At 49.9% G+C, this 24,830-nt stretch overlaps 2 protein-coding genes across 4 annotated transcripts; one reads left to right on the forward strand and one right to left on the reverse strand.

The window, feature by feature from the left end:
• The first annotated feature begins 2,356 nt into the window (after positions 1-2,356).
• Positions 2,357-14,900, forward strand: CCNF (cyclin F). Of its 3 annotated transcripts, none has more exons than XM_064389891.1 (17): positions 2,357-2,490; positions 3,896-4,050; positions 4,469-4,575; positions 5,299-5,366; positions 6,105-6,298; positions 6,643-6,696; positions 7,235-7,339; positions 7,892-7,969; positions 8,355-8,506; positions 9,240-9,404; positions 10,272-10,395; positions 10,743-10,923; positions 11,825-11,912; positions 12,343-12,442; positions 12,718-12,848; positions 13,032-13,201; positions 13,726-14,900. In XM_064389891.1, exons 1-17 carry the CDS (start codon positions 2,478-2,480, stop codon positions 14,121-14,123), a joined length of 2,283 nt encoding a protein of 760 aa, XP_064245961.1. In that variant the 5' UTR covers positions 2,357-2,477; the 3' UTR covers positions 14,124-14,900. The 3 variants fall into 3 exon arrangements, with proteins under 3 accessions (XP_064245961.1, XP_064245960.1, XP_064245962.1); XM_064389890.1 differs by lacking the exon at positions 2,357-2,490 and adding an exon at positions 2,784-2,914; XM_064389892.1 differs by lacking the exon at positions 2,357-2,490 and adding an exon at positions 2,931-2,948.
• A 205-nt stretch (positions 14,901-15,105) lies between these two features.
• Positions 15,106-24,462, reverse strand: VRK3 (VRK serine/threonine kinase 3). The gene is made up of 12 exons (XM_064389893.1): positions 24,306-24,462; positions 23,907-24,232; positions 22,441-22,493; positions 20,007-20,073; positions 19,205-19,289; positions 18,641-18,743; positions 18,205-18,297; positions 17,886-18,018; positions 17,022-17,142; positions 16,672-16,730; positions 15,961-16,110; positions 15,106-15,409 (listed from the first exon to the last, which is right to left on the reverse strand). The coding sequence occupies exons 1-11, from the start codon at positions 24,422-24,424 to the stop codon at positions 15,962-15,964; spliced, it is 1,308 nt and encodes a 435-aa protein (XP_064245963.1). The 5' UTR covers positions 24,425-24,462; the 3' UTR covers positions 15,106-15,409; position 15,961.
• Between the last annotated feature and the right edge of the window lie 368 nt (positions 24,463-24,830).

Genomic DNA, 24,830 nt, shown 5'->3' on the forward strand with positions numbered 1-24,830 from the left:
CCTCCCTCTGGGGTCACCTCACGGGACTGGGGGACAATGCATGAGGTGAAATGCCCAGCATGGCCAGCACTGTGGAGTGGGCTCAGAGAAGCTATCAGGCCACGCAAGCTCAGCCTCCCCAACCACAAAATGAGATCTCCGGTGAGATTTTGAAGCTATTCCAACCCCTTGCAGGTGGAAGGGTGCGGGTGCAGAGGAGCATCCAGAAGTTCATGCTCTAACAACGAGAAGCACTTGTAAAACCCTCAAACGAATCTCATACACACTAGCAGGAAGAAACCTCAGCTCTGCTGGGATTGATGATGTTTAGTCACAGTACAACACTGGGAAACTTTCCAACCACCAGTAATTGGGGTACAATCATTTCCTCTCCTACAAAACAAGAGCTCCTCTTCTCACTGCTTGTAGTCTTGTGAGACTTAGGATTCACAAAAGTCTTCAGCTGAGCGAATTCAATATCTGCTTTTCCTTACATTGCTTTGTTTCCCTGCCAGCCTTTTCAATACACCTCCTTATCCCGCTCTGCCCTTTGCCTTGTGAGGTTCAGGGCTTTCCTCTGAATCCTGTATTCAGGTTTGAACTTTGACTCCCAATTGTTTGCCTAATTTCCCCTCACCCCCACACAAGGCCAGGAACAGGGGTGTGCTGGGGAGGGATGGGGCAAGGTTGCAGCTCAGGACATCAGAAACAGACTCTGTCCAGGCAGCCCCTGGCTCCTTCCCCCAGCAGGAGTCACAGAATGGTTCAGGCTGGAAAAGACCACAGTGGATCAAATGGTCCCACCTCCCTGCTCGAGCAGGGTTACATGTCAAGGATTGTGTCCAGATGGGTTTTGATTATCTCCACTGAGGTAGAGTCCACCCCCTCTCTGGGAAGTCTCTTCAGCACTCAGTCACATTCACAGAAAAGTTATTTCTCCTGCTCAGGAGGAACATCCTGTATTTTACTTTCTGCCCATTGCCTCTTGTGCTGGGCCCCACGGAGCAGATCCTGGTCTCTGACCTCTCCCTGCAAACGCTCTCAGCTCTGTGTCCTCTCGAGGCTGAACAGCCCCAGGTCCCTCAGCCTTTCCTCATCAGGGAGATGCTCCAGTCCCTTCATCACCTGCTCCAGCAGGTCCAGAGGAAGCAGTGGGGATCCTGCAAGAGCTGGAACCCTCCTGCTCTGGAGCCGGGCTGAGAGAGCTGGGACTGTTCAGCGTGGAGAAGAGAAGGCTCCAGGGAGACCACGGAGCCCCTTCCAGTATCTAAAGGGGCTTCAAGAGAACTGGACAGGGACTTGGGACACAGGCCTGGAAAGAGAGGACAAGAAGGGATGGCTTCACACTGATGAGGTTAGCTTATATTAGGAAGAAATTCTTGGCTGTCAGGGAGGTTATTGGCTTGCCTTTTCTGTCACGGGTTGCCCAGAGCAGCTGTGTCTGCCCAACCTCTGAAAATATTCAAGTGCAGATTGGACAGGGGTTGGATTGGAACAACTTGGGATAGTGGAAGCCATCCCTACCCATGGCAGGGAGTGGAACCGGATGGTCCTTCAGGTCCCTTTCATCCTATGATTCTATACCCACTGCAGGAGCTTCATGTCCATCCTCTCCTGAGGAGGCCAGAACAGCATTCCAGAGGAGCCTCACTAAGGCTGCAGAGATGGGCAGAAGTCTGTCCCTGACCTGCTGGCAATGCCCTTCCCTCCCCAGGATCCCCCACCTTGGCCCCAGGACTGGTCAAGGACAGTTGTGACCCCAGAGCCTCCTCTGCAGAGCTGCTGTCCAGCCGGCCACACCCAGCCCAGGCTGGGACACGCAACGACCTCCCCGATGCTTATCTCCAGCACGGGCACCCTCAGGCGCTGAATGTTCAAGGCACAAATCATCAGGCAGCAACAAGCCCCCACTGCTCTCCTCAACAGCACCCTCGGCCAGGCAGCCTCAGCTAAGCATAGGTGACTGAGCGACAAAGCACTAGCAAGGACGGCTACTGCCGGCTGGGGCCGAGAGAGGAGAAGAGACTCCTGGCCCCCCAGAGGAGCCGCGGGCCCATGGCGGCGGCACCGTGAGGGGAAGCGCTGCGCGCCCACCCCACCGGACCGCCCCGCACGGCAGGGGGCGCCGTGCCCATCGCGCATGCGCCGCTGCGCCGCAGGTTTGAACCGCCAACTGCCTCAATTCGAATTCGCATCCTCGCCGACCAATCACAGCGCGCGGGGCGGGCACGACCACGCCTCCGTCAGCCTCCCGACCAATAGCAGAGCCTGCTGTGTTTAAAACAAGTGCGCGCGGGCGGTGGGCGGGGCGGCGGGTGGGCCTGGTGGGCGGGGCTCCCGCCGCTGCCGGCGCCCACTGGGCGCGCCCGCGCTGCGAGCGGGGCGTGTCAGCGCCGCGGAGCCCGCCCGCCCGCCCCGGCCCCTCCGCCGCCGTGCCGCTCTCTCGGAGCCGGGCCGGCCGCCGTGTCCGTCCGCGCAGGTCCCGCGGGCGCGCCGCGATGAAGGCGGGCGGTGAGTGCGGATCTGCCCGCGGGCTCCGCGGGTGCTGCTCTTTGCCGGGTCCTCCTGCGCTGAGGGGCGGCTCCAGAGCGGGCTCTGCCTGCCGGGCGCTTCCTGAGGCGGTCTGAGGGCGGGGGTTAACGGGATATCCCGAGCCAGGGCTGAGGGACCGACGGCGGTGTGGGGGCCGGGCCGGCGGCTGCGCGCCCAAATTCAAACGCGGCGGGGGCGGCGCGGCCCGGCTCGGTTCGGTCCGGCTCGGCTCGGCTCTGTCCATGCCCTGCTCCCCGCCGGGGCCGTGCCTCAGCCCTTCTGTGACCACGGGGCCCGGGACTGTGGCTGGTGGCTGTGCCTGGGCGCGCCTGGCCTCAGAGCCAAGGGGTCGGGATGTGTATTGCGCGTGGGATAGCATCTGGGGCGTCTGTAAGTTTGCAAGGTGCGCAGGACTGTGCAGGAAACCCCATTCCAAAGTAAGAGAAAGTGTTCGGTACTGTAAGGATGGCTGAACGATGGTACTTGATTGCCCAGAGCGATTGTGGGATCCACATCCTCGGAGCTGCTCAGACCCACCTAGATGTGGTCCTGCCCCGCTTGGCCGGGCGGTTGAGCCGGGTGACCCCCAGAGTTCTCTTGCAGCCTAAACCACTCTGGTTTTGTGAAGCCACCATTGGAAATGAACCTGTGCCGCTTCCTGTCTGTAGAAATGGAGCTTTCACTGAGTTACTCATGTACCCCATTTGGCTGCTCATATAGGCTGAACTGGCCCAGTTTGGGTGTCCATTTCATTTTCATGGCAGTAATACTGCTGAGGATAGTACATTTTGTATACATAAACATATATGTGTGTGTGTATGTATAAAAAATGCATTGAAATAATACTCCAGAAGATATAGTCAATGGGTCTTCCATTAGCACCCCTGGCAGCAACTGCTTGGGAAGATAGGCTTGAGTAGGTTTGGTTGTCTTCTTAATATCTCTGGTTGTGTTCCAGGGACTGCTGTCAGTTGAGAGGGAAAAGTTGGGGCATGGGGGAGGTGGATGAAGTGACAGTAGTGACAGTTAAACTCTTTGTTGCTACTGAACAGGGACAGATGAACTGTTTGTCACTACTAAGCATGGTCACAGGAGTCAGGGCTCAGAGGGGCTCTTGGTGAAGAGCACTTGAGCTTGAGCCACCCCTTCTGAGTCTCCTGGCTTCATTAACCAATTTGAGCAAGCCCTTTCTGTTCTGTGCTCTAGTCTTGTGGCATTATGAGGCATGAGCTATATATCCCTGATTAATGTGTTTGCAGTGTCCTGTGCTGCAGTGAAGAGGTGCTCAAGTGAACACCTGTGTACATGTGTACTACTATGTAGTATCCTTTTTCCTTATGCTGTTCTATCACTAACTGAGGTGTCCTGTGTTTTTCTTTTCCAGTGGTTCACTGTAGGTGTTCCAGATGTTTTTCTTTCCCTTCAAAGCGAAGGATCATAAAACGACCTCGTGTTCTGACGTTCTTGAACCTCCCGGAGGATGTTCTGTTTCACATCCTGAAGGGCCTCCCTGCTGCAGATATCCTCTCAGTCAGAGCTGTAAGTGCTTCAGCTTCCCCTCTGCTGGGCTCGGTGCTCAGCTCTGCCTCCAGGAGCGTGGACTGCACACAGAACAGGCTTCTCATGTCACAGAGCCTGAAGAAACCCAAAGCGTGCCTGCAGGGTTGAGATTTTTGCTATCCCAGGGACAGTTTCACTTCTCACTGCTCAAGTTAAGAGTAGCAGCAGTATTTGACTGCTTTTTGTATCTTTTCTGTGGAAATTGTCCTGCCAGATTACTGTGTCTGAACAAATGGGGTTGGTTTGGCATCTCTTGCCTTACTGGTTATCAGGCAGGCAACAAGTTAAACATAATTTGTGATTAATTAGTTACTTCTCTAAAATAAGATTGCAAAGACCTGTTTTTCTGTTGGTCCTTTTATTTTGGTAATCATTATTGGGGGTTCCCTCCATACAGGTGCACTCACATCTTAAATACCTTGTGGATAATCATTCCAGTGTTTGGGCACATGCAAGTTTCCAAGACCTGTGGCCATCTCCAAACCATCTGAGGATGTTTGAAAGGTAAGTTTTAAACATCAAATTTGTCTGGTCTTTTAGAACAGGATGCTTGAAGGAAGATTAACTGTTCTAATCAGTCCTCAGTGTAATTGGGGAATCTGTGTTGTACAAAGAGGGGAAATACTTGCTTTGGCAATGAAAAAATGGTTGATTTCAGGTCTAAGCTGCTGCTGGTCACTGCTGTCTCTTTAACCAGAGCAGACTCTCTTGCATATACCGAAGTTATTTCTTTTCACAGGCTGGAAGTTAAGTTCCAGTTCCAGACTGGAACTTAACACACTCCCTAAAACCTCTTTCTGGTGCTGCCATGTGAATGAACAAGTGAGGTCAGGGGCTTCAGAGACCAATCCTGTTTTTAAGTCTAAGTTGGCTTGGTCACTTCTTGTGCAAACCAGTGTATTGAAAACTAAGTGAATTTCAGTAACAAAGTTTGAAAAGGTAATAATAAATCTGCGTCAGAAAGATAGGGAACATCTTTTTATGCATCTGATTTGAAGGGGGTCCATTGGTGTCAGAGATTTCTTTAACACTTTTAAATGCCATGATAGTAGTTTTGCTTCTGAGTGTCACTTCTTTTTGAGGAAGACCAGTATGTGCACGTCAGTTTGGGAGGAACACGAGGGCTTGATGTTTTGATGCATGTCCTTGAGGGCACAAGGACCAAACTGTGGATTCTGGTGCTAGGAAGGATTTTAACCCCCAGTGCCTTCTCTGTTTGCCCTTCAGGGCTGCTGAAAGTGGTAACTTTGAAGCTGCTGTGAAGCTGAGCTTGGCGTACCTGTACAACGAAGGCCGTAAGTGTGGGAGCTTGTCCAGGGGCTTTGGGGAACGTGGCATAGCACAAGGATGTTTTACATTGCTCTGCTTAGGCACTGGCCACAAAGCTGCCACGTGTTCAGTGATGGGGCAGGATATAGCCTGGGAATTCAGGGTTAGGAGTTATCCTCTGCAGACTTGTGATAAATGTATCATAAGGGCCTGACAAGTGACAGGAGGAGCCTCCTGACATAAGGTCCTGGCAAGGCAGTTGGTATTTGCAGAATGAACCCCCCAGCTTAGGTTATGTGTTCCTAAAGCCTGACTGTAGTAAGACTTTTCTTCTTTAGCAACCTCCATGATTTCTAAGGCTCTAAATTACAGAGGTAGTTCAACTTTTTTCTGATTGTTTCCTCTTGTCTGTCTGTCGCTCTGACTTTTTAAGATTTTCTAAGCTTTCTGATGTTTGCATTCTTGTATGAAACTTTCTCACACACTTTCTGTAAACAACTTATTGCTTTGCTTTCTTTTATGGAGGAGGAGAAACTTGATGGACTGTTGGTTTGTCCAGTGTCCCTGGAGAGGTGGCACTTTCACCCTCCAATCCTTTATCACCTTTAGAAATCTATAAATGTAGGAGTCAGAAAATAAACGCTCTCTTTTTCCTGCCTGAGAGCAGCAGTGTGTCTGCGTCGTGTTGTCTTGTGTCCTGACTGAATGCCAAGCAGGCATTGTGAACAAACTCCACTTGATTCCTGGCTTTCTCTTTGGTTCAGTGTCCATCACAGGCCATGGGCGTGCAGAAGTGAATGGAATAAAGGCATCTCACTACTTCAGCTTGGCAGAGCACCTGAATGTGTGTGCAGTCCCCTTTATCTGGCTGTTCATCCGTCCTCCCTGGTCCTTCTCTGGAAGCTGCTGTAAAGCTGTGGTCTACGAGAGTCTCAAGGCAGAGTGCCAGCTTGACAAGGTCAGGTTTCTTTCTGCCCTTGGCTTTACCCTACGTCAGTAACTGCATCTTGTTATTTTGGAAAGAATACTTTTGTTTCCCCAAGGAGCCTCCTGTGCTCTTGTTGCTTCAATGACTGTGGCTCAGTCATTTATTGACTTTATTGCAAAACTGCACATGATAGATCATGAATGCTGGAGGCCTGTACTGTCTCTTTGGAGAGGTTCAGTGCTATCTCAGGGATAACAAAACACAGAGAAAAGCAAGGGGGAAGAATGATTGAAAGATAAACCAAAACTGTAGTCTGAAATTACTAGCAAGAATTGCTGTGGTTTAACAATGCTTTATTTTGATGCTTTCTTCAGGCTCAGAAAGGATCTATTCTCCACAGCTTGGCTAAGGTTTTGAATTTCTTTGAGGTGAGCAGTATTTCTGATGGGTTTGGATTTGGGTTTTTTTCTGGTGATGCTAATGCTGTTTACCTTGATTAAAAACATAAATCAGCCAGATGCTCTTTTACTCCTCAAGAGTCCCAGGAGTTTCTGTTCTCATGAGTTTAATTTACTGGTTGTTTAAAGGAACATTATTAACTTACTTTATTGAATTGTACAAACAGTGAAATTAATTTTGGCTTAATCATGGGCTTGCAGTATGTTCAGGTCTCAAAGGAAGCCTTCCAGTTGTAATGCCTAGCAAAACAAAAAATAAAAAGCCTTCAGTGGCAAGCAAGCCAAAAAGCATTTGTCTGGCTGAAGAAAAGCACTAACTGCTCTCAAAGGCTGCATCTGCAAATGGCAGCACTGAGTGGATGGGGAAGCACTCCTCAGAGGCTGAAGGGCATTCCCAAGGGATGGATTCTGCTCTGTAGCTTCAGCACAGTGTTCTGCAGCTTCTGAAGTGTTGAGTCCTCCACTTGTCTGGACAGAAGGAATACCAATATATGCCTTTGGTTTTTAGGATGAAGGAAAAAAGAAAGAATCCCTTGAAATGCTTGAAGAATCATCAAAACAGGGTTGTTTAATCAGTTCCTACCTCCTTTGGGAAAACAACAGAAAAGCTGCTGTAAGTAGTCATTTTTTGTCTCCAAACAACTTTTACACTAACTTCTGGATCTCTTTTATGTGCAAGGAATGTCCTCAGAAAGCAATTGCTGTTCCTCAGAGCTTACCTTCTTCATAAACAAGGAGGGTGCTAAGAACTCTCTGAAATGAGCTCTGGTGCCTTCCTGGGTGTTTGAAATGAGGCTATGAGCAATTGTAGCCAAGGTGCCACAGAAGTTGCTTTACTCCAACTCTGCTGAAGGCCTGGGCACTGCTGGCCAGTGATCCCAGAGCTCTAGAGAACAGGAGTGGGAGGCTCCTGCCTTGTCATTAATAAATCTGCCAAACCTGTCCCCTTGGAATCCTGAATGAATGCTCTCATTTCCTGTGAGACCTTGGGCAAGAGCTGAAAAAGGGTTCTTAAAAACAGTGCTGTCATGATAAAAAACAGACTTGCTGCTGAAATAATAGATGTACCTCCAGGCAGTGTTTTTCTCTAGATACTGGTGCTACAATTCTTCTGTTTGTTGTGTGAAGGCTGTGGGTTTTTACATCTGTTTGTGTTCCTCTCTAGATGTCAGATCCTGGCAGATACCTTCAAAGTCTCAGGAAGCTACGAGACTACGCAGCTAAGGGCTGCTGGGAAGCACAGGTAAGACTGAGCTTTCCCAGTATTGCAGTCTTTATTTGGTCCTTTCTGTGCTGCCATTGTAGGTTTAAATTTCTCTTTTTTGAGGGAGGACCAGCATTGCTGAGTAATGCTTTTATATGCATGTCTGTATCTACTCTGCAGACTCTCTTCTTTGGGAAATTGCAGCACGCCAGTGGCAGAATGGAGTAAAGATGCATCTTTTGATGGACTTAAAAGACTAGCCCCAAATAATCTGTGTGCTCAACATTTAAATCAAACTAAGAACTACTGCTTCAAGTAGTTTGCTATGTTGTGTTTTCAGTAGGAAAAATAGAGGACTATCCTCTGCTGCCTTAGTTTGCATTTGGTAAAATAAGCATACTTTCTTTTCTGCTCTCTACTACAGATCGCTTTAGCCAAAGCTTGTGGGAATGGAAACCAACTAGGATTAGAAGCAAAATCTTCCAGGGAAATGGTTTCTCAAATCTTTCAAGCTTCCCTTCCTATCAGCAAGCAAAGCATCTTCACTGTGCAGAAAGGAATGAATGAAATAATGAGGTAGGAACTTGGATCCCACAGCAGAAACTGTTCCCTATTTCCCTGTACATCTCTACAATCCTTCTACAATTTCTCTAGGCCACCTGTGCCAGGGCCTCATGACCCTCACAGGGAAGAATTTCTTCCCAATATCCCCATCTAGCCCTGTAGCCCTGTCATCTGTCAGTGTGAAGCCATTCTCCCTTGTCCTGTCACTTCAGGCCTTGTCCAAAGTCCCTGTTGACTTCCTTTTCCTGAATAAACACTTGCAGCAGTGTCACCTGTATTAGGCTGCCCCTTTATCCTTATGGATGAGTTCTGTATCCTCCCCTATGCAGACCCTGATACCTTCCAGTTGCTCTCTCAAATATAGGGCAGCTCCACCATTTCCCCTTGCTGCTATTGCTTTCCTAAAAAAGTGCATTACCATCCATGGCAGCATTCCAGCCACATGGGTGTCCCAGTGTGGCTCTGTAATGGCAATGGGGTCATGGTCCTGTGACCACACACACATCTCCAGCTCCTCCTGTTTATTCCTGAGGTGTGTTGGTGTGCAGGGAGGGGATGGAGCAGGCAGGTTTTCCAGGAGGGCTGCAGGAGGATCCACCACAGCCACAGAGGGAGTTGGCTCTTGTCTTGGGAGGCATCTCAGGAACACTTGTCACTACTCTGCTTGGCCTGGCTCATTCTCCAGTTGGATGTCATGGTGTGGGACACCACTTCCCAAGCTCTTAAGTCTCTCTTTCTGTTCTAGGTATATCCTGGTGGATTGGCTGGTGGAAGTGGCTACCATGAAGGACTTTTCTAGCCTGTGCCTTCACATGACAGTGGGATGTGTGGACCGTTACTTGACGCTGAGACCTGTACCTCGTGCTCGGCTCCAGCTTTTGGGAATAGCCTGCATGGTCATTTGTACACGGTGAGGATTCTGGCTGGTGAGCAGAGGTGGTCGTTATGATCTTCCAAATTCTTTCCTGCAGCTCAAACTTCTTCCCAAACCCCATCCCTTGCTTGTAATACTGGAAAGGCTCTTTGACTTTCCTCTACTTTGACTGCTGTTTTACTGTGTTTACATACAAACACAGATTCTGTAAATGAGGCAAAAAAGGTAGTTCCTTGAAGGTTTTTTTCTTATTTAAACACATGATCATGGTTGTGGATTGCTCTAAATGCATTCCATCAGCAGCTGGAGTCTTTGACACCATATTGGCATGAGAAAGCTAGAAAGGAAGAAGAGCAGCAGTGTTCCATAGCTGAGCCTGTGTACACTCAGATGAACTGCATGGTGTGGTGGAAGATTGTATTTCTCTGTTAATTGCCTTAATATCTTGCATCTTAACCTAGGAAGGGCTTCAGAGATGAAGAATTAGGATCAGAGAATCACAGACTGGATTGGGTTAGAAGGGACCTTAAAGATTGTGTCATTCTACCCCCTGCCATGGGCAGGGACACCTTCCACTATCCCAGGATGCTTCCAAGCCCCTCTAACCTGGCCTTGGACACTTCCAGGGATCCAGGGGCAGCCACAGTGTCTCTGGGCAATCTGTGCCAGGGCCTCACCACTCTCACAGCCAAGAATTTCTTCTGTATTAGTAAGAACATTCCAAATTAGGAATGTTCTAGTAGGTGGTTCCATCTTCCAGGTGCAATAAAGAGCTGCAATTCCTTCTTTGCTGGTCTACCTGGGAAAGTACCTTGTGAAGTTGTTTGGTCATTGTGGGTGCAGTTATCTGCTGTAAGTGCACAAATTCCCTTTCTGCTGGGGCTAACTTATTTTACGTTACAGTTTCATCAGTAAAGAGATGCTGACGATACGGGAAGCTGTGTGGCTGACAGACAACTCCTACAAGTATGAAGAGTTGGTCAGAATGATGGGCGAGATAATTTCTGCCTTAGAAGGAAAGATAAGGGTGAGTTTGGAAAGTGGATGGAATATTCCCCCCCCTTGGGCTGCTGTTCAAATCCAGCTGTAGCAGTTCCTATCTAATGAGTTGGGGGTTTAGGTCAGTGTTCTCAATCAACTGTGGAGCCTGTGCATGTCTGAAAGCATGCAGACACAGAACCCTCTGCCTTCTGTCGAGATTAAAACTTCAGTTTTAAGAGGCCATGTATTCTATCACTGGAGAATGCATCAATGTCAGTGTAGTAATTAAACAAAAAAGCCCCAAACAAATAAAACCCAGCACCTGGAAACAGCTGTTATAAACACTTTGTCTTGGTCTTGTATTTCCAACCTCTGTTCTCCTTTCTGCACTAGATACCCACCATTTTGGACTACAAAGAAGTTCTGTCAAGCGTCGTCTCGCTGGAGAGAAGAACTCTTCACCTTTACAGCTTCATCTGTGAGCTGTCCCTCCTGAACACGAGCCTCAGCATGTATTCCCCAGCCCGGCTGGCTGCTGCTGCACTGCTGCTGGCCAAGATCCTGCACGGGCAAGGTAACCCATCTTGCCTCAAGCAAAGACTGCTAGTCTGCCTTCTCTTCCAGGGAGACTTTTTGGGGATTTTTGGGTGCTAATTTGTCTTTAGGCAAGATGTCCCAATCACTTGGCTGGGGGAGCTGGAGAGAAGGGTAGAGAAGAGGGTGCCAGGTATAAGAAGTCAGAATGAAGAGCTGAGTTCAGCCTGTTTGGTTGTATTGGACAACCCAGATGAGGAGAGGCTGGGAGAATTGGGATTGTTGAGCTGGAGAAGAAAAGCTGCAGGGTGACCTAACTGTGGCCTTCCAGTACCTGAATGGAGCTGACAAGGGACATGGACAGAGTTTATTTACAAGGGCCTAGGGAGACAGGAAATGGCTTCCTACTGCCAGAGGACAGGGTTAGATGGGATATTGGGATGGAATTTTTTTCTTGTGAGGGTGCTGAGGCCCTGGCACAGGGTACCCAGAGAAGCTTGGCTGACCCTGGATCCCTGGAAGTGTCCACAGCCAGGCTGGACAAGGTTTGGAGCAAGCTGGGATAGTGGACAGTGTCCCTGTCCATGGCAGGGAATGGGATGAAATGGGCTTTGAAGTCCCTTCCAACCCAAAACCATCCCACGATTCTCTGATTCTATTTTACCTCTTAATAGCAGTGATGAACTAGAGCATTAGTATCAGACTATGCAAGCTTTGTATTTAAATGAGATTGAAGATTTCTATTGTTAGGTGTAACATTAGTTAGGTAGATAAACCTATCCTTAAAGCCAGCTGTGAACATGAATGAACTGTGGACAGATACAAGCTTGCAAATATCATGATCCTTATCTTATTTTAAAAAAATTAAGGTGACTCACTACAGAACTACTACGCTTCATGAATATGTAATTCAATATATTAATATGTACTCTCTTCTCCAGCACACCCCTGGACCAGCCAGCTGTCTGAGTGCACTGGTTTCTCCCAAGAAGACCTTTTGCCCTGTGTGCTGAGCCTCCACCAAAAGTGGTAATGGGACTCTTTTTTTTGGGGGGGGGGGGGGACTTTTTTTGTGACTCTTTGAAGGGACACATGAGTGAGACACTTAGATTGCAGCTTTTGCATCTGAACAATCAGCCCTTCCCAGTGAAGTAAGGACCTTTGGTTAGGTGCCTTGCTCTCCTGCCATGAGGCACTAAGGTCCAGCTCAAGGAGAGCTGTTCTATTTCTGCCAGCTGGTCTGGCCCTGGGTCACAAAAAACAGGGACAGAAAAGGAATTACATGCTCATGTGCTTAGAAGCCACCAGGTGTCCTGATGAAGCCGCTGAAACACCAGCTCCATTAGCACTGAGTGACAGGGGAAGATTACCTAACTAAAAATTACCTAACTTGGCTGGTTTTCTTAATACTGTTTCATAGAATCCATTTTAACATAGGGGTTTCAATCTTTCTTTGCAGCTTCCATGATGATGTCCCAAAGGATTACAGGCAGGTGTCCCTCATGGCAGTAAAACAGCGATTTGAAGATGAGCGCTATGAAGAAATTGGCAAAGAACAGGTGGGTGAGCTGTGGCTGCATCTGCTGCTGCCTGACACCAGAGCAGAGCTGCTGTCCCATGTGGCAGGCTGTGTGAATAACGTGAGAGTTTAAAAATTGAGTTGCAGGGACTCTAAACTGATGTTTGAGTGCCTGTGGGAAGAACTCACTGGGATAGATTTCTCCTAGAAAATAAAGTGTCCCACTGGCTATTTAGTTCTCATATGAATCTCATGGTCTCATTCTTACAGGTGCTTTGATTTTTTTAAAACCTATTTATTTATTTAATATTTTAGGTTATGAGTTACAGCCAGCTCTGCTCATTGTTGGGTGTGAAACAGAAGGACCCAGACCCGAGTCCCTTGCATAGGAACGTAGTGGAAATTCAGACTTTCCTCAGCTCTCCCTCTGGAAAGAGAGCTAAAAGGTGAGTATAACTCATGGCTGTCAGCAGCTCTGAAGATCAGCCAGAGCCTTTCCTCCTCTCTGGTACCCTGAAGTTTCATTCCTAAATACAATCCATTTTCCTGTCACCATCTTGACATACCTATTAAAAGAGCTGGAAAAGACTTGGTTTTTAACATGTGATTTCTGGGGTGTTTTGCTACAGGAGGAGGGAAGACAGCATTCAGGATGACAGAGGCAGCTTTGTGACTACACCCACAGCAGAGCTGTCCTCCCAGGAAGAAAGTCTGCTGGACAACTTCCTTGACTGGAGTTTAGATTCCTGTTCTGGTTATGAAGGTGATCAGGAAAGCGAAGGCGAGCGAGAAGGAGATGGTGAGCAGTTTATTCTTATAAAAAGCAGCCAAGAAGATTAAACCTGTCTTTTCATTTTTGCTTAAAACTGTTTCTCAGGCACCAGATGCCTAAACTTTCAGCTGAAGACCAGGTGGAAAACTCTTCCCCTGTGGTTATAATTGTTAAACTCTCTCAGAGGTATCTATCAGTTCTTTCTCTGCACTGCTGAGAACATGATGAGGGGTTTTGTGTTTGCTCAGCGTTTCAAAGTCAGGCTGTTTTCAGTGCACCAAATGTGATGAATGAGCCACTGTCTTAGAAACACTAATTAGTGACCCTGGGCGTGGCTGCTCATTTTCTAACAGCTCTTAGTACCTGCTCAAATAGTCTGAGGGAAGAAATGATGCTGTGTGAATAGAGGGTGAACCCAGTGCCCTGCCCTCCAGGTGTAAGCAGACAGAAGGCTGACTCTTGCTTGGCTTTTTTTCTGTTTTACTCTGTGCTGAGTGCCTGTTTGGTTCCAGATGGGGACAAACTAAGGTTTCTCTTTTCCCATCCTGCAGTGACCAGCCCGAGTGGGATCCTGGATGTGACAGTGCTGTACCTGGACCCTGCAGAGCACTGTGGCCAGGACTCCAGTGATGAGGACAGTCTGCCCGGGGAGTGGGATGGCTCTGGGGCACCCCACAGGGAGGGGGAGCTACCAGGGGCATATCTCACCCCAAGGAATCCCAACCCAGAGGGGAGCTCAGGCTACTCTTCTGTCAACACTGCCAGTCCTACATCTTCTGTTGAAGGCAGCCCTGGAGCTCCTCCCAAACCTACCTCAGCACTGCCCCACGGCGATTCCATGAACAGGGAGCCCTGCCAGCCCCACTACCTGCACAGGAGGCAAGTCAAGAGAAAAAACATGGCAGAACACACTGAAGAAAGGCTGAACTTGGCCTTCTTAAGCCTCTGATTTCTTCATGCTTTTAACTTTACCAGGATTTCTAGAAACTGTATTTCTGTTGCTGTCATACAGGGATGGTAGTGAATAATTGTAAATACCTCCAAAATACCTTCCCTTGAACCTTGTCTATCTTGTACAGCTGGGCTATTTCCTCCATTCACAGCTGTCTTTTTATGTATCCCCTATTGCCTGATTCTCTGCTAAGGTTCTGCTCTCTCTGAAATTCATAGCCCAGTTTTATCATCCCTATTTAGTGATAGAAAAGAACTGTCCTGTCCCTTGCTTTCTCTGAGGCCTGGCACTATGAATGAAATGAATTGGTTCTCAAGTTTCTGAATGTAACACTATGCTTGAATCTTCCACTTGAAACACCTATTTTGAGGTTGTGCTGCCTTTTTACTGTGTCCAGGTCTCTCTCAGCTCCCCTCTTCTTGTCTATGGCATTTGCTGCACTGACACAAGGTTTTTATTAAAAACCCCCAGAGGTAAATGAAGGCTCACTGCAGGTCTGAGCTGCTCTCTCACCTACCTCTCATATGGTTTAAACTCCATTTGCCTCTTCTCTTGTTGCCATGTTTACATTACCTGAAAAATCCTTCTGTGCCTTAACACATAGGAATTGGAATACCAAGGTACAAGACTTCAAAAAGATGTCACTAAAGCTAACACTGGAACTGGACTCCAGGACTGTTTAGAATTTACTGTGGCATTGGCAACAGTTCAGCTACACACAGTGTAGTGAGTGTTTATTGACTGGTTTTTTTTTATAAAATTGTTTTGTTAGTAGAGATGGATCCTGGTGTTTTCCTTCCCCTCATTCCCTGGCCTGAGGCCTGGAGAACTCCTGGGATGAGGTCAGGGTTTAGCTCTGAGCTGGGTTCTGATGGTTAGGTTGCACTGCCTGAAGGCTATTTACACAAATCACCCTCACAACCCTACAGCAGCTCCAGAAAGGCCTTGAATCTGCCAAATAAAGAACAGCAGCCTTGGGTACTTGTCCACAAAGTTTATTACAAAACCATGTACTGCCACTCCCATTCAAAAGAGAAAATCCCTGATTTAGTTTTCCTGGCTCACAGTGGCTCCATTCCAGTTCTCCAGCTACTGCTTCCCCTGATCTCCCATGCAGGAGTGTCTTCACATTAATTTGGTGCAGCAGCAGCTCAAATTTCAGCACTGGGTCACATTAACATGGGAAGAAAACACTTATAAAAACCTGGCATTCTAAAACTGGTAAAAGTGAAAATATATCTGGAAAAGGCCTCACTGCAGAAAGCTCTGAACTCTTCCTTGATCTGAAAAAATAAAAGCAGAAAAGGGGAAGATGAATCAGTTTAATTCCTTCCCAGGAGGAGGAAATTAGGTGAAGAGCTGATTCTGTGCTCCTTTTGCTGGATGCAGAACCTTGGCTGATGCAGCCCTGCACTAAAATGAGATCTGGCTCTGTATCAAGCCTTACTCTTTAGGTGCCTCATGGCTAAAATAGCACCTGGGCACTAAAACCAGAACTACAGGCTGCTTTCTGAGAGAGAAAAGCAAAAACTACAAGCCAGCACTTCAGATATAAAAAAAGAAAAAATTACCAGATGGCCTGAGTCTGCAGCCCTACAGCCCATTCAGCATTTGCTTTATTAACCCTCATATCCCTTCATAGACAAGTATTTCCAGAAAAACTTGAGGAAACACAGGCTAAGCCTGGCTTTGTGTAGCACTGGACTGGTTTCAGTAGGGAATGACATGTCAGGAGGAGCAGGCTGGTTTCAGCTGGAGATGTCACAGCCCAGCCTGCTCTGTCCTCACCTGCCTGTGGCAACACAGGGCACACAGAGGAGGTGCCAGCACTCACCTCAGGGCACCACTCTGACATCCACGGAGTCGTAAGCTGAAGCTTTCATCTTCTCCAGTGGCTTCCCAAAGAGCTGCCGCAGGGCTGTGTAGTCAGGCTTCTCCTCGTACTCCAGTGCCAGCACCTGCTCCAGGTAGTTCTCCAGGGCATCTGCAAGGAAAGGGACTCATTGGAGCAGCACACAAACTCCAGCTGCCAAATGGCCATTTCAGGCTGCTTGTCCTGCAGCCAGCTCACCCACCTCCCCCAGGCAGCTGCAGAGAGAAAAACCAAACCAAGGCTAATACAAAGCTCAAAGAATTATACAATAAAATAGAATCACCAACTGGTTTGGGTTGGAAGGGACCTTGAAGCCTATCTCCTTCCACCCCCCTGAACACTTTTCAGGCATGGGACAGCCACAGCTTCTCTGGGCAACAAAATGGGATGGGGAAGTGTCCTCTAGCAACAGACATTTCATTTCTAAACCCACCAGCACAACTGACCCTTCAGCAAGGTTCATGAAGGCAGATCATGGAAAGCAGCCCTCATTCTTCTGTACAGAAAACAAGGGACTTGTTCCCAGCCTGCCAGGCAGTTCATGCAATGCTTGGTCAGCATCACCACTGGAAGCCATTCTGGACCAGCACTCCAGCACAGAGGAAGTTCTGGCTTCAGGTACAATCAATCCTCCATCGCTGAGTCCCATTGCCACTGAGAGCAAGCCCATACCTGGAATGGATCTCTGCCTGAAGCATAGTTGGAGAAGGCATCTCACATCCTTTCTGTACCTGAAATAGTCAGCACAGAGTCCTGTCAGAAGGAGATGCAATGGAGCAGGCACCTGAGCACCTGGCTTTGACAACAGGGACAAAAAAAAAAAAATCCCCAAAAGGCTGAATTCAGCTGGCTGTGTTCAGGGTGAAGCAGAACTTGGGGTTCACCAAACACCCTGGAACCAGGCTTAGACTTGGCTGTGGGATTTACCACATCCCAACAGTGTATTGTATCCTGAGGATTTCAGTCACAAAACCCCATCACTGCTTTCTGCTGAGTATTTCCCAGTAGATGATTTCTCCTACCTTTCTTTCTGTTCCACCACAGCTTTTACTTTGTCCAGCTCATCAGACCAAGGCAAAATGCCACAGAGCCATTTCAGAAGACAGTAGCCCAGAGATTCCAAGTCACTCCGTCGAGATGGTCCTGATGGGAAACACGAGACATTCACATGTCAATCATGAAGGGGCAGAAGTAAAGAAATTCAGGAGCTTCATGAGGGTGTGCTCTGGGGTATCAATACTCCTGGGAGCCTGCTAACATAGTTCAGGAATCACTTCCCAGCATCTGAAGGAAGAGTTCCTTTCCTGAACACTGTGACTGAGAGAACAGTCACATCCCAACCAGAAGGACAGAATTTGGCACAGGCTGCCCAGGATAGTGTGGAGTCTCCATCCCTGGAGGGATTTAGAAGCCATGTAGATGTGGCATTTGGAAACTTGGGTTAGTGGTGACCTTGGCAGTGCTGGGTTTACAGCTGGACTCAATGATCTTAAAGGTCTTTTCCAACAAAAGTGATTCTGTGCCTTTCCAGCTCTCATTGTTTCAAGGTCAGAGCAGAGCCTGCTGCAAGTCTGTTTTGGGCAGGGATCCAGTCTGGCTTGGAACAGATCCGTGCTAAACCAGCACGAAGGGCTCTGTTTTCTATTCCCCACACGCCTGCAGCAGCCAAGGCTCCAGATGGAGCAGGAACATCCCTGCTGCAATCACTGAATGACCTGGCAAGTCCAACACAGCAGCCATCAGGAGGCAGGAGTGAACAGCCCAAAGAGGAACCTGGTTCCTGGTGCGTGTGAATGCCTGGAAAGCAGCAAACCAGCACAGAGCCCGAGCTCCAGGGAGCACCACCACAGGAGCAGCCCCATCATGTGTCACAAACCCAGACCCACCTGTGCCCTTGTGGCTGTCCAGGCTGATGAATTCCACTGTGCCCTCGTGAGGGGTTCTGCTGCCCTCACGCCGAGCCACGTGCTTCCCCCCGGGGCAGTAGCGGAACGCGAAGCCATAGCCAGCGAGGGTCACCTGCAGGGCAGCACAGAGCACCCACCTGAGTGCAGAGCAGCCCCCAGGGCTGCCCCACAGCTCATGCTTGAGCCCTGTCCAGCCTGCTCTGCTGCCCTGCCTAAGGCAGAGACCTGGAGTCACTTATCCCAAGTGACAATCCCACCCCCAGTGCCCTTCCCTGGCAGCACTGCTCCTGCTCCCTACCTGTGTGAGGTCTGCTGGGTTCAAATAGATGTTCTCAGCAGTGATGTCCCCATGCACATACTCATTCTCATGAATGTACTCCAGGCAGTCTAGCTGGGAATAAACAGGGGGAGTATATCAGATCCATGCAGGCTCCTGCAGCACCCTGGCTATCACTGAGCAGGATCTTCCCCAGCTCCCTGCAGCCATGTGGATGAGCACTATAAACACCACGTCTCACAGCCTTCATGTTCAAAGGTCAAGGTTTTCTCATTCTTTTTATCCCAAATTCCTTCAAGGTGACACAGTGCTCAAAAGATGCTACTGAAGTTTACAGCAAGTTTGCAGACCCCACCCAAGCCCCTGGAGCAGCTTTAAAACACTCTGGGAGATCCAGAAGGAAGTCTGGACTTTTTTTCTGAAACAGTCCCTTGGGAAGGATTGGTTCTCCACATACCACACGAATTGCAATCTGAAAAGCTGCCTTCTCCCTCAGCAGGTGCAGGCCATCGCTCAGGACCGACTGAAGAGATCGCCCCAAATCAGAGAACACCAAAAACCTGCAGGAGAAAAGGGCTTTGCACATGGCAGTACCTACCTGGTTTGGAGACCCTGAAACAGACATTTGCCAAGTATCCATTGGACCCCATTTCAACTCCAAGCTGACATGGGCAAACACTTCCTTGACTTTTGATAAGAGAAAATGTCTTATAAAGGAGACAGGTGTGCTCATCATGTGTTGCAGACACACAGCCTGAATCTCTCTCCCCTCTGTGTTGTGTCAAGGACCAAAATAAGGTGTCCCCAGCCTGAAGGGCAGCAGCAGCAAAAGCAGTAACTTCACCAGCAACACAAGGACTGAAGGAAACAAAGTAATGCGAGGCAAACCATTTAAGACATGATAGGAGCAGAGCATAAACTCAGGAGCCCGGGGGGCAAAGACAAAAGGACCAGTGGACAGCAGGCAGAGGAGAGGGAAAGCCAGAGATGCTCAGACAGCCCAAGAGCTCAGTCACCTCACCTGTAGCTGTCTGCATGCAGTCCAAAGCCAACACAGTTGGGGATGCCCAGCAGCGGCACGGAATGCCACTTCTTCCACTTCTCCACTACAAGAGAAGAGGACAGTGCAGCAGAGGCTGCTGAGGAGCTCCAGGAGGAAGGAGCCAGGGAGGCTCCTTCTCTGAAGGTCTGCTCTGCCCTGGAGACCGGAGAGTGGTCTCTCATCCTGACTCTGTCCCCAGAATTCCAGTCTGATGTGTGCATTGGCAAGTCAATGAATATAGCACTGTAGAGCAAGGATGGAGCAGGGAAGATTCTGGGAATATCAGAGCAGGCTATGGCATGGGATTGCTCCAGGGCTGGGGAAAACAAGGAGAGGGGAGAGAGAGAGGGTGAAGGACAATCAGATTTTTACACTTCTCCCAGAAGTGTAGATTTGACATAAATTCTTCCATCCTTCCTGCCTACATTCTCTGGGCAGCTTTGCTCTTGCTCAAGTTGTGAGATAATGGAGTTGATACCAGAGAACTGCTAACAGAACCACCCATGGAAGAGGGACAGGAGAGTGAGGCAAGGTGAGACAGGCTGCAGCTCCCAGACACATCAAGACAGAGTGAGGAGCACAAGAAAGCTGTGCTCATACTGCACTGTCCTACAGCATACAGACTGCTGGGAGAACTGGCATTGACCGAACTCCTCAGCACTCTGGCACTAACCAAGCAGGGGATTAATTTATCCTAGCCTGGCCTTCCAAGAGATTCACATAACTGAAGAGAGGGAAATGCCAGTTATCCTCAGTCCTTGCCCTTGTAAGAAGGACCAACCTGTGCCTGCCTTTGCAGCTCGCTGGAAGAAATTCTGTTCATTGTAGATCCTCCCATCTTTGGCATCCTAAAGGGAACAGGGAGGAGCGTTACTTCAGCCACACACATCCTGCTGGAAAGGGAAGCTTGGGTAAGATTGCTATAAGACCTTAACTACTCACTTTAAAAAAAGCAAAGATCAACTAACAGAGCTGAGAGTAGAGCTCAGGTGTCTTGGTTCCCTATTTAATGCTGCCCCTAACAATCACATCAACTCTGAGTATCAGCACAGAGTAGGAGAGGGGTCATCTCAGGTTGGGCCTTTCCAGCAGCCCATTTACAGCTGCCTGAGGGTTAACAACAGCCAGGCAGCGCAGCCCAGGCACAGCATGGAGAGAGCTCTGGTCCCACAGCTGTTACGTTAACGGGAGCCAGGGGTGACCTTCTTAGCCACAGCAGGGATGAGGGCATTTCTACAAACACACAAGTCTCTACAGAGAGCTGTAACATTTATTCTAGCTGTCAGAAAGTGACACAAGAAAGTGTGATAGGAAAGTCTGTATCAGTAACACGTGAGGTATTGCTGTCATTGAGTGATCTCAACTGCACACAGTTCTGTTGCGATGTGATGTCATGGCTTGCCTCAGTTCCCCTGGTTTCTCCCCAAAATTTCCTTTCCCAGGTGGGGTGTCAATCACCTTTCCTTTCCCCACCCTTGACCCATGCTGGGCATTGTCTATCAACCCAGAGATTCCAAGGGCAGCATCGAGTGATTGGCAGGTTCAAAGGATGCTCTCCACCCCCTGGGGGGCCATTGGCCCACCCAGGTGTCCCTCTCACCTGAGACCTCCTCCCCCTGTGCCTGGTTGGTGCTCCCTATGGTCCCTCCCCTGCCCCTCTCCCCAGGTAAAAGGACAAGCAGAACACACGGTGGAGTTCTGTTGGAGAGATCGGTTGGAGAGTTCGTTGGAGTTGTTGCAAGATTCAGAGGCTCTACCACCAAAATAAAAACTCTGGATTAAAAACTCTCCATCAGGACCCGCCCCTTTCTTCACCATTGCTCAAAGGTTCTCCAGCTCAGGAAGGCCTGAGGAGTGACGCCCTCAGCAGCAAGCTCCAGCCCACAAGCTCTGGAGCTCGGGCCATGCCCGGACTTGTCTCCACGTGCCCAGCTGAGACCACAGCTACTGAATAGCATCACTGGGGAGGAAGGACCACAGGTGCCGCTATTTGGTCAGCAGCTGAGGCCAGACAGACCAAGGCAGTCCTGTCAGTAATATTGGCAAACTCCAATACAGTTTCCACTCAGAATGTCTGTGTTTGCCTACACACACTTATCAATTCAACACTAACTCAGGACAGTTGCTATCCAGCATGGGAGAAAGCTGTAGTGCTATTCTACCTGGTTGGATACAAAACTGGTATCAAAGACAGCTGGAGGAACAGCAGGCTGCAGACACACAGACTGTGTCCCAGAGGGTATTTCACTCTGCATCGTGCCTGTGAGCCCATGTGGGTCATCTGACCCCAAAGCCAAAATGCTCTCATGTGCCATATCACACTCCACAGTGCTCAGCAGACCACCAAGGAGTCAAAAGAAAAACAGAGAAGTTGGGAGTGTTGCCTACAGAAGTGATTACAGTTTCCCACCAACTGGTTCTAGTTTTGTGGCACTTAGCAGACTTTTCTCATCCACACTGCATTCCTTCTCCATCCTCTTACATGTCTCCTCTGACAAAAGGCAGAGGGATTATCCAAGTGCATGCAAGAGCCCCACAGAGCCATCAGTCAGCACTGGCCCTCCTACAGACCAGAAACCCCCAAGAGCCACAGTAGACAAGAATACAGTCTTTCAACTCTGGTTCACGAGCTACTGAAAATCAATCGACTGAATTTCCACAACAGAACAGCCATTACTGGAAATAACACATTTCTGGAGAACCCAAGATATTGACAAGTACCTGGAAAGCTGGCTTGGAACTCCAACTATAATTCCTATTTGATTTCAAAATGTGCTCTGGCTTTACACAGCCTAGCTCTCACACAGCCTCAGCACAGCACCAAATTCCAACCTCTCCAGTTTCCCAGACTTCAGCAGGGTGTGTGCACGCCTGCCATAGAGGAGAAAAGTTGGTCCGACATTCCCAAATCAAAATCTCCACCTCACAGCACCAAGTTCAGTTCTGCAGGTTCCTGAGCCTGGTCAATCAAAGCAGCAGCCTTCTATGATTATGGCTTTGGGGGTTTTTTAATCCTCATATCCATTTTCTTCACACCTTTAGCAGAAAAGCCAAATGAAATCCCAGCACAACACCCTCAGGAGGTTAGATCCCTCTCCTAAGTTAGCAGGGGCCTCTCTGACCACTCTTTCCCAATTCCTCAGATACTCTCAGCCAAATAGGTCAGGACACAGTACTCTATGCACTATTCCTTACCCAAACAGATCAAAACTCACAAGTTTGAGGGAGTAGCTTTGCTTTTGAGGACAGGTTCCAGATGCTGACTGCGCTGCGGAAGGATGGAACAGATGTGGTTACAGGAGCATGGAAAAGAGGTTGTGCATCATTAAAGGCAGCCTGTGCAGCTGGATTAACTCATCCTCTGCTTCTTTCCCTTGAGCTTTTCCCTCTGTGACAGTGCCTTCCCAGACCACTACAAGATAATTCTTACCTTGCTCCAGGAGCTCAGCACCCTGACATGCAGTGCAGTTCTGCTTAAGTCACAGAAGCATCTGGGCAGGGCTACAGTATGGGGGGGCTTTGAGGGGTATGTAAAGAATAGATCATTAGTAGAATCCCAAAGGCATCCCCAAATTCATTTGCTGAGCACTCCCTCCAGCTCACTCCATGGTTTGACAAATCTGTAAGGGATGCCAAGTCCCTCTGCTCTGTATGGATGTTAAAGTTGTATGTGGTTTCCCTTCTCCAAAAGGATTTGCACCCATGACTTGGCTCAGGGCAGTTCCTCTTCTCATGCTCTTAGAGCAAGTGCTATCCAAAGTCAACTGCTGCTCATCACCTAAAACCTACTTCTATGAAAGCACCCTCCACTACTGGTTTTCCTTTTTATCACATTTTTTTTAAAACATAGATAGATGCTCAGACTTTGTTATGCAACAGCTTGAATAATAAAAAAGAAAGTAAAGCCAAATCAGACAAAAGTCGGTAATGGAAAAAATTCCTCCTGAACAGTTTCCAAATTAATGAGAGAAGATCAAAAACTCCCCTTTGGAAGTTTACAGCTAGACTGAAAAGATCCGCACTTACTACATGGCTGAGAAGCAGCCTGTGTGGTGTGGTTGCTTTCTTTGGCCCCAAAACATGCTGAGAATTGACATTTAGTGGATATTGACATCACCTACAGCACAGGAACTCCTGCACTGTGCCAGCAAATAGTTTTTGGACCTAAAAGAACAGAAAGAGGAAGTGTGGCCCCAACGATGGACATTCCATAATAACAGAGCAGCGCGGCCTCAGATTGGTGTTATGCTGGTGGCAGAGTGGCTGACAGGCAGATGCCCAGTGAGGAATGGCTGGAGGTGTGCCAGGGCAGGGTTAGGTTGGATATCAGGAAAAGGTTCCTGAGCACTGCCCAGGCTCCCCAAGGAATGGGAACGGCCCCGAGGCTGCCAGAGCTGCAGGAGTGTTTGGACAGCGCTGCCAGGGATGCCCAGGGTGGGATTGTTGGGGTGTCTGTGCAGGGCCAGGAGCTGAACTCCCGGGTACTTGGGGATCTCTTCCAGCTCAGAATATTGTATGAATGACGGATCCTGCAAGCCTGCGGGTCACCGCCAGCCCGGCGACACCGCAGTGTCACCCACTCCGCGGCCTCCGGGGGTTTCGGGATGTCCCGACAGCTGTCGCCGGGGGACCCCCGCCCTCGCTTCCCGGCCCGCTCTGCCTGCCGCGGGCCCCACAGTACCTTCGTACACCAGCCCGCAGTCGCCCTGCTCCAGCAGCCGCACCAGCCTCCACCGCCGCCCGCCCTGGTCCGTCAGCACCGTGTCCGCCGGGAGCGGCGCGGCCGGGCCGGGCCGGGGCTTGCGGGGCGAACGGGGCCCCGGCCGGGCCGCGGCCGCCCGTGGGGAGGGGGAGGCGGCGGGGCTGGGGGCTGGCGGCGGGCTCGGGGCCCGCTCTGCGGGCTCGGTGTGCTCCTCGGGCGGCGCGGGCAGCCTCGTGCCGCAGGCCGGGCAGAAGCGGAACGTGGGCTCCACGGCGAGCCCGCACTGAGGGCAGAACCGGTCGGGCCTGCGGGACACGGACAGCGTCAGAGCCCGTCCGCCGCCCCGCTCCACCGCCCCGCTCCCGCCGCCCCCAGCACCTAGGGGAGCCGCCGGACAGCTCCGCCCGCGGCCGCTCCGGGGTCCGTGTCCGTGTCGGTGTCCGTGTCCGTGCCCCTGCCCCCGTCCCGCGCCGCCCGCGCACCCCCCTGCCCGACATGGCCCCGCCGCTGCAGCCGGGCCCGCCCGCCGCGCCGCCACCGCCACGGCGCAGGCGCTGCCCGGGCCGCGCCTCGGCCTGGCGGCACCGCGGCGCTGCCCCAGGCCATCGGCGGCCTGAGGGACATTGAAATCTGAGGGGTACGGGGACTGTGAGCGAACACCGGGGATCTGAGGGGACACGGGGACTTCTGAGGGGACACCGCGCTTGTGAAGGAATGCCGGGGATGTGAGGGGGCACCGGGGCTCACGAGGGTCCTGCAGCCCGCGCAGGGACACGGGTGGTCAGGCCGCCCCGGTGGGCCTGCGGAGCCTCCGGATCCCCTCAGGCTGTGCTCCCAGCTCTGCCTTCTGGGGCCGAGTGTTTTCACATTACTTTGTAAAAGTCACCAGAGAACTGCTCAGAA

This window comes from Passer domesticus, chromosome 15 (assembly GCF_036417665.1).
Source record: "Passer domesticus isolate bPasDom1 chromosome 15, bPasDom1.hap1, whole genome shotgun sequence".
Lineage (NCBI taxonomy): Eukaryota > Metazoa > Chordata > Aves > Passeriformes > Passeridae > Passer > Passer domesticus.

Bases quoted from the DNA above. Each gene is read 5' to 3' on its own strand.
- CCNF (XM_064389890.1), top strand. From the start codon at position 2,866: ATGTGTATTGCGCGTGGGATAGCATCTGGGGCGTCTGTAAGTTTGCAA. The intron at 7,340-7,891 runs GTAAGTAGTCAT...GTTCCTCTCTAG, and splicing joins AAAACAACAGAAAAGCTGCT to ATGTCAGATCCTGGCAGATA. The intron at 11,913-12,342 runs GTAATGGGACTC...CTTTCTTTGCAG, and splicing joins CTGAGCCTCCACCAAAAGTG to CTTCCATGATGATGTCCCAA.
- VRK3 (XM_064389893.1), bottom strand. From the start codon at position 24,424: ATGTCGGGCAGGGGGGTGCGCGGGCGGCGCGGGACGGGGGCAGGGGCA. The intron at 20,074-22,440 runs GTGAGTTTTGAT...TGTTCCCTTTAG, and splicing joins AAAGCTACTCCCTCAAACTT to GATGCCAAAGATGGGAGGAT. The intron at 17,143-17,885 runs GTGGGTCTGGGT...GTTTCCCATCAG, and splicing joins GGACAGCCACAAGGGCACAG to GACCATCTCGACGGAGTGAC.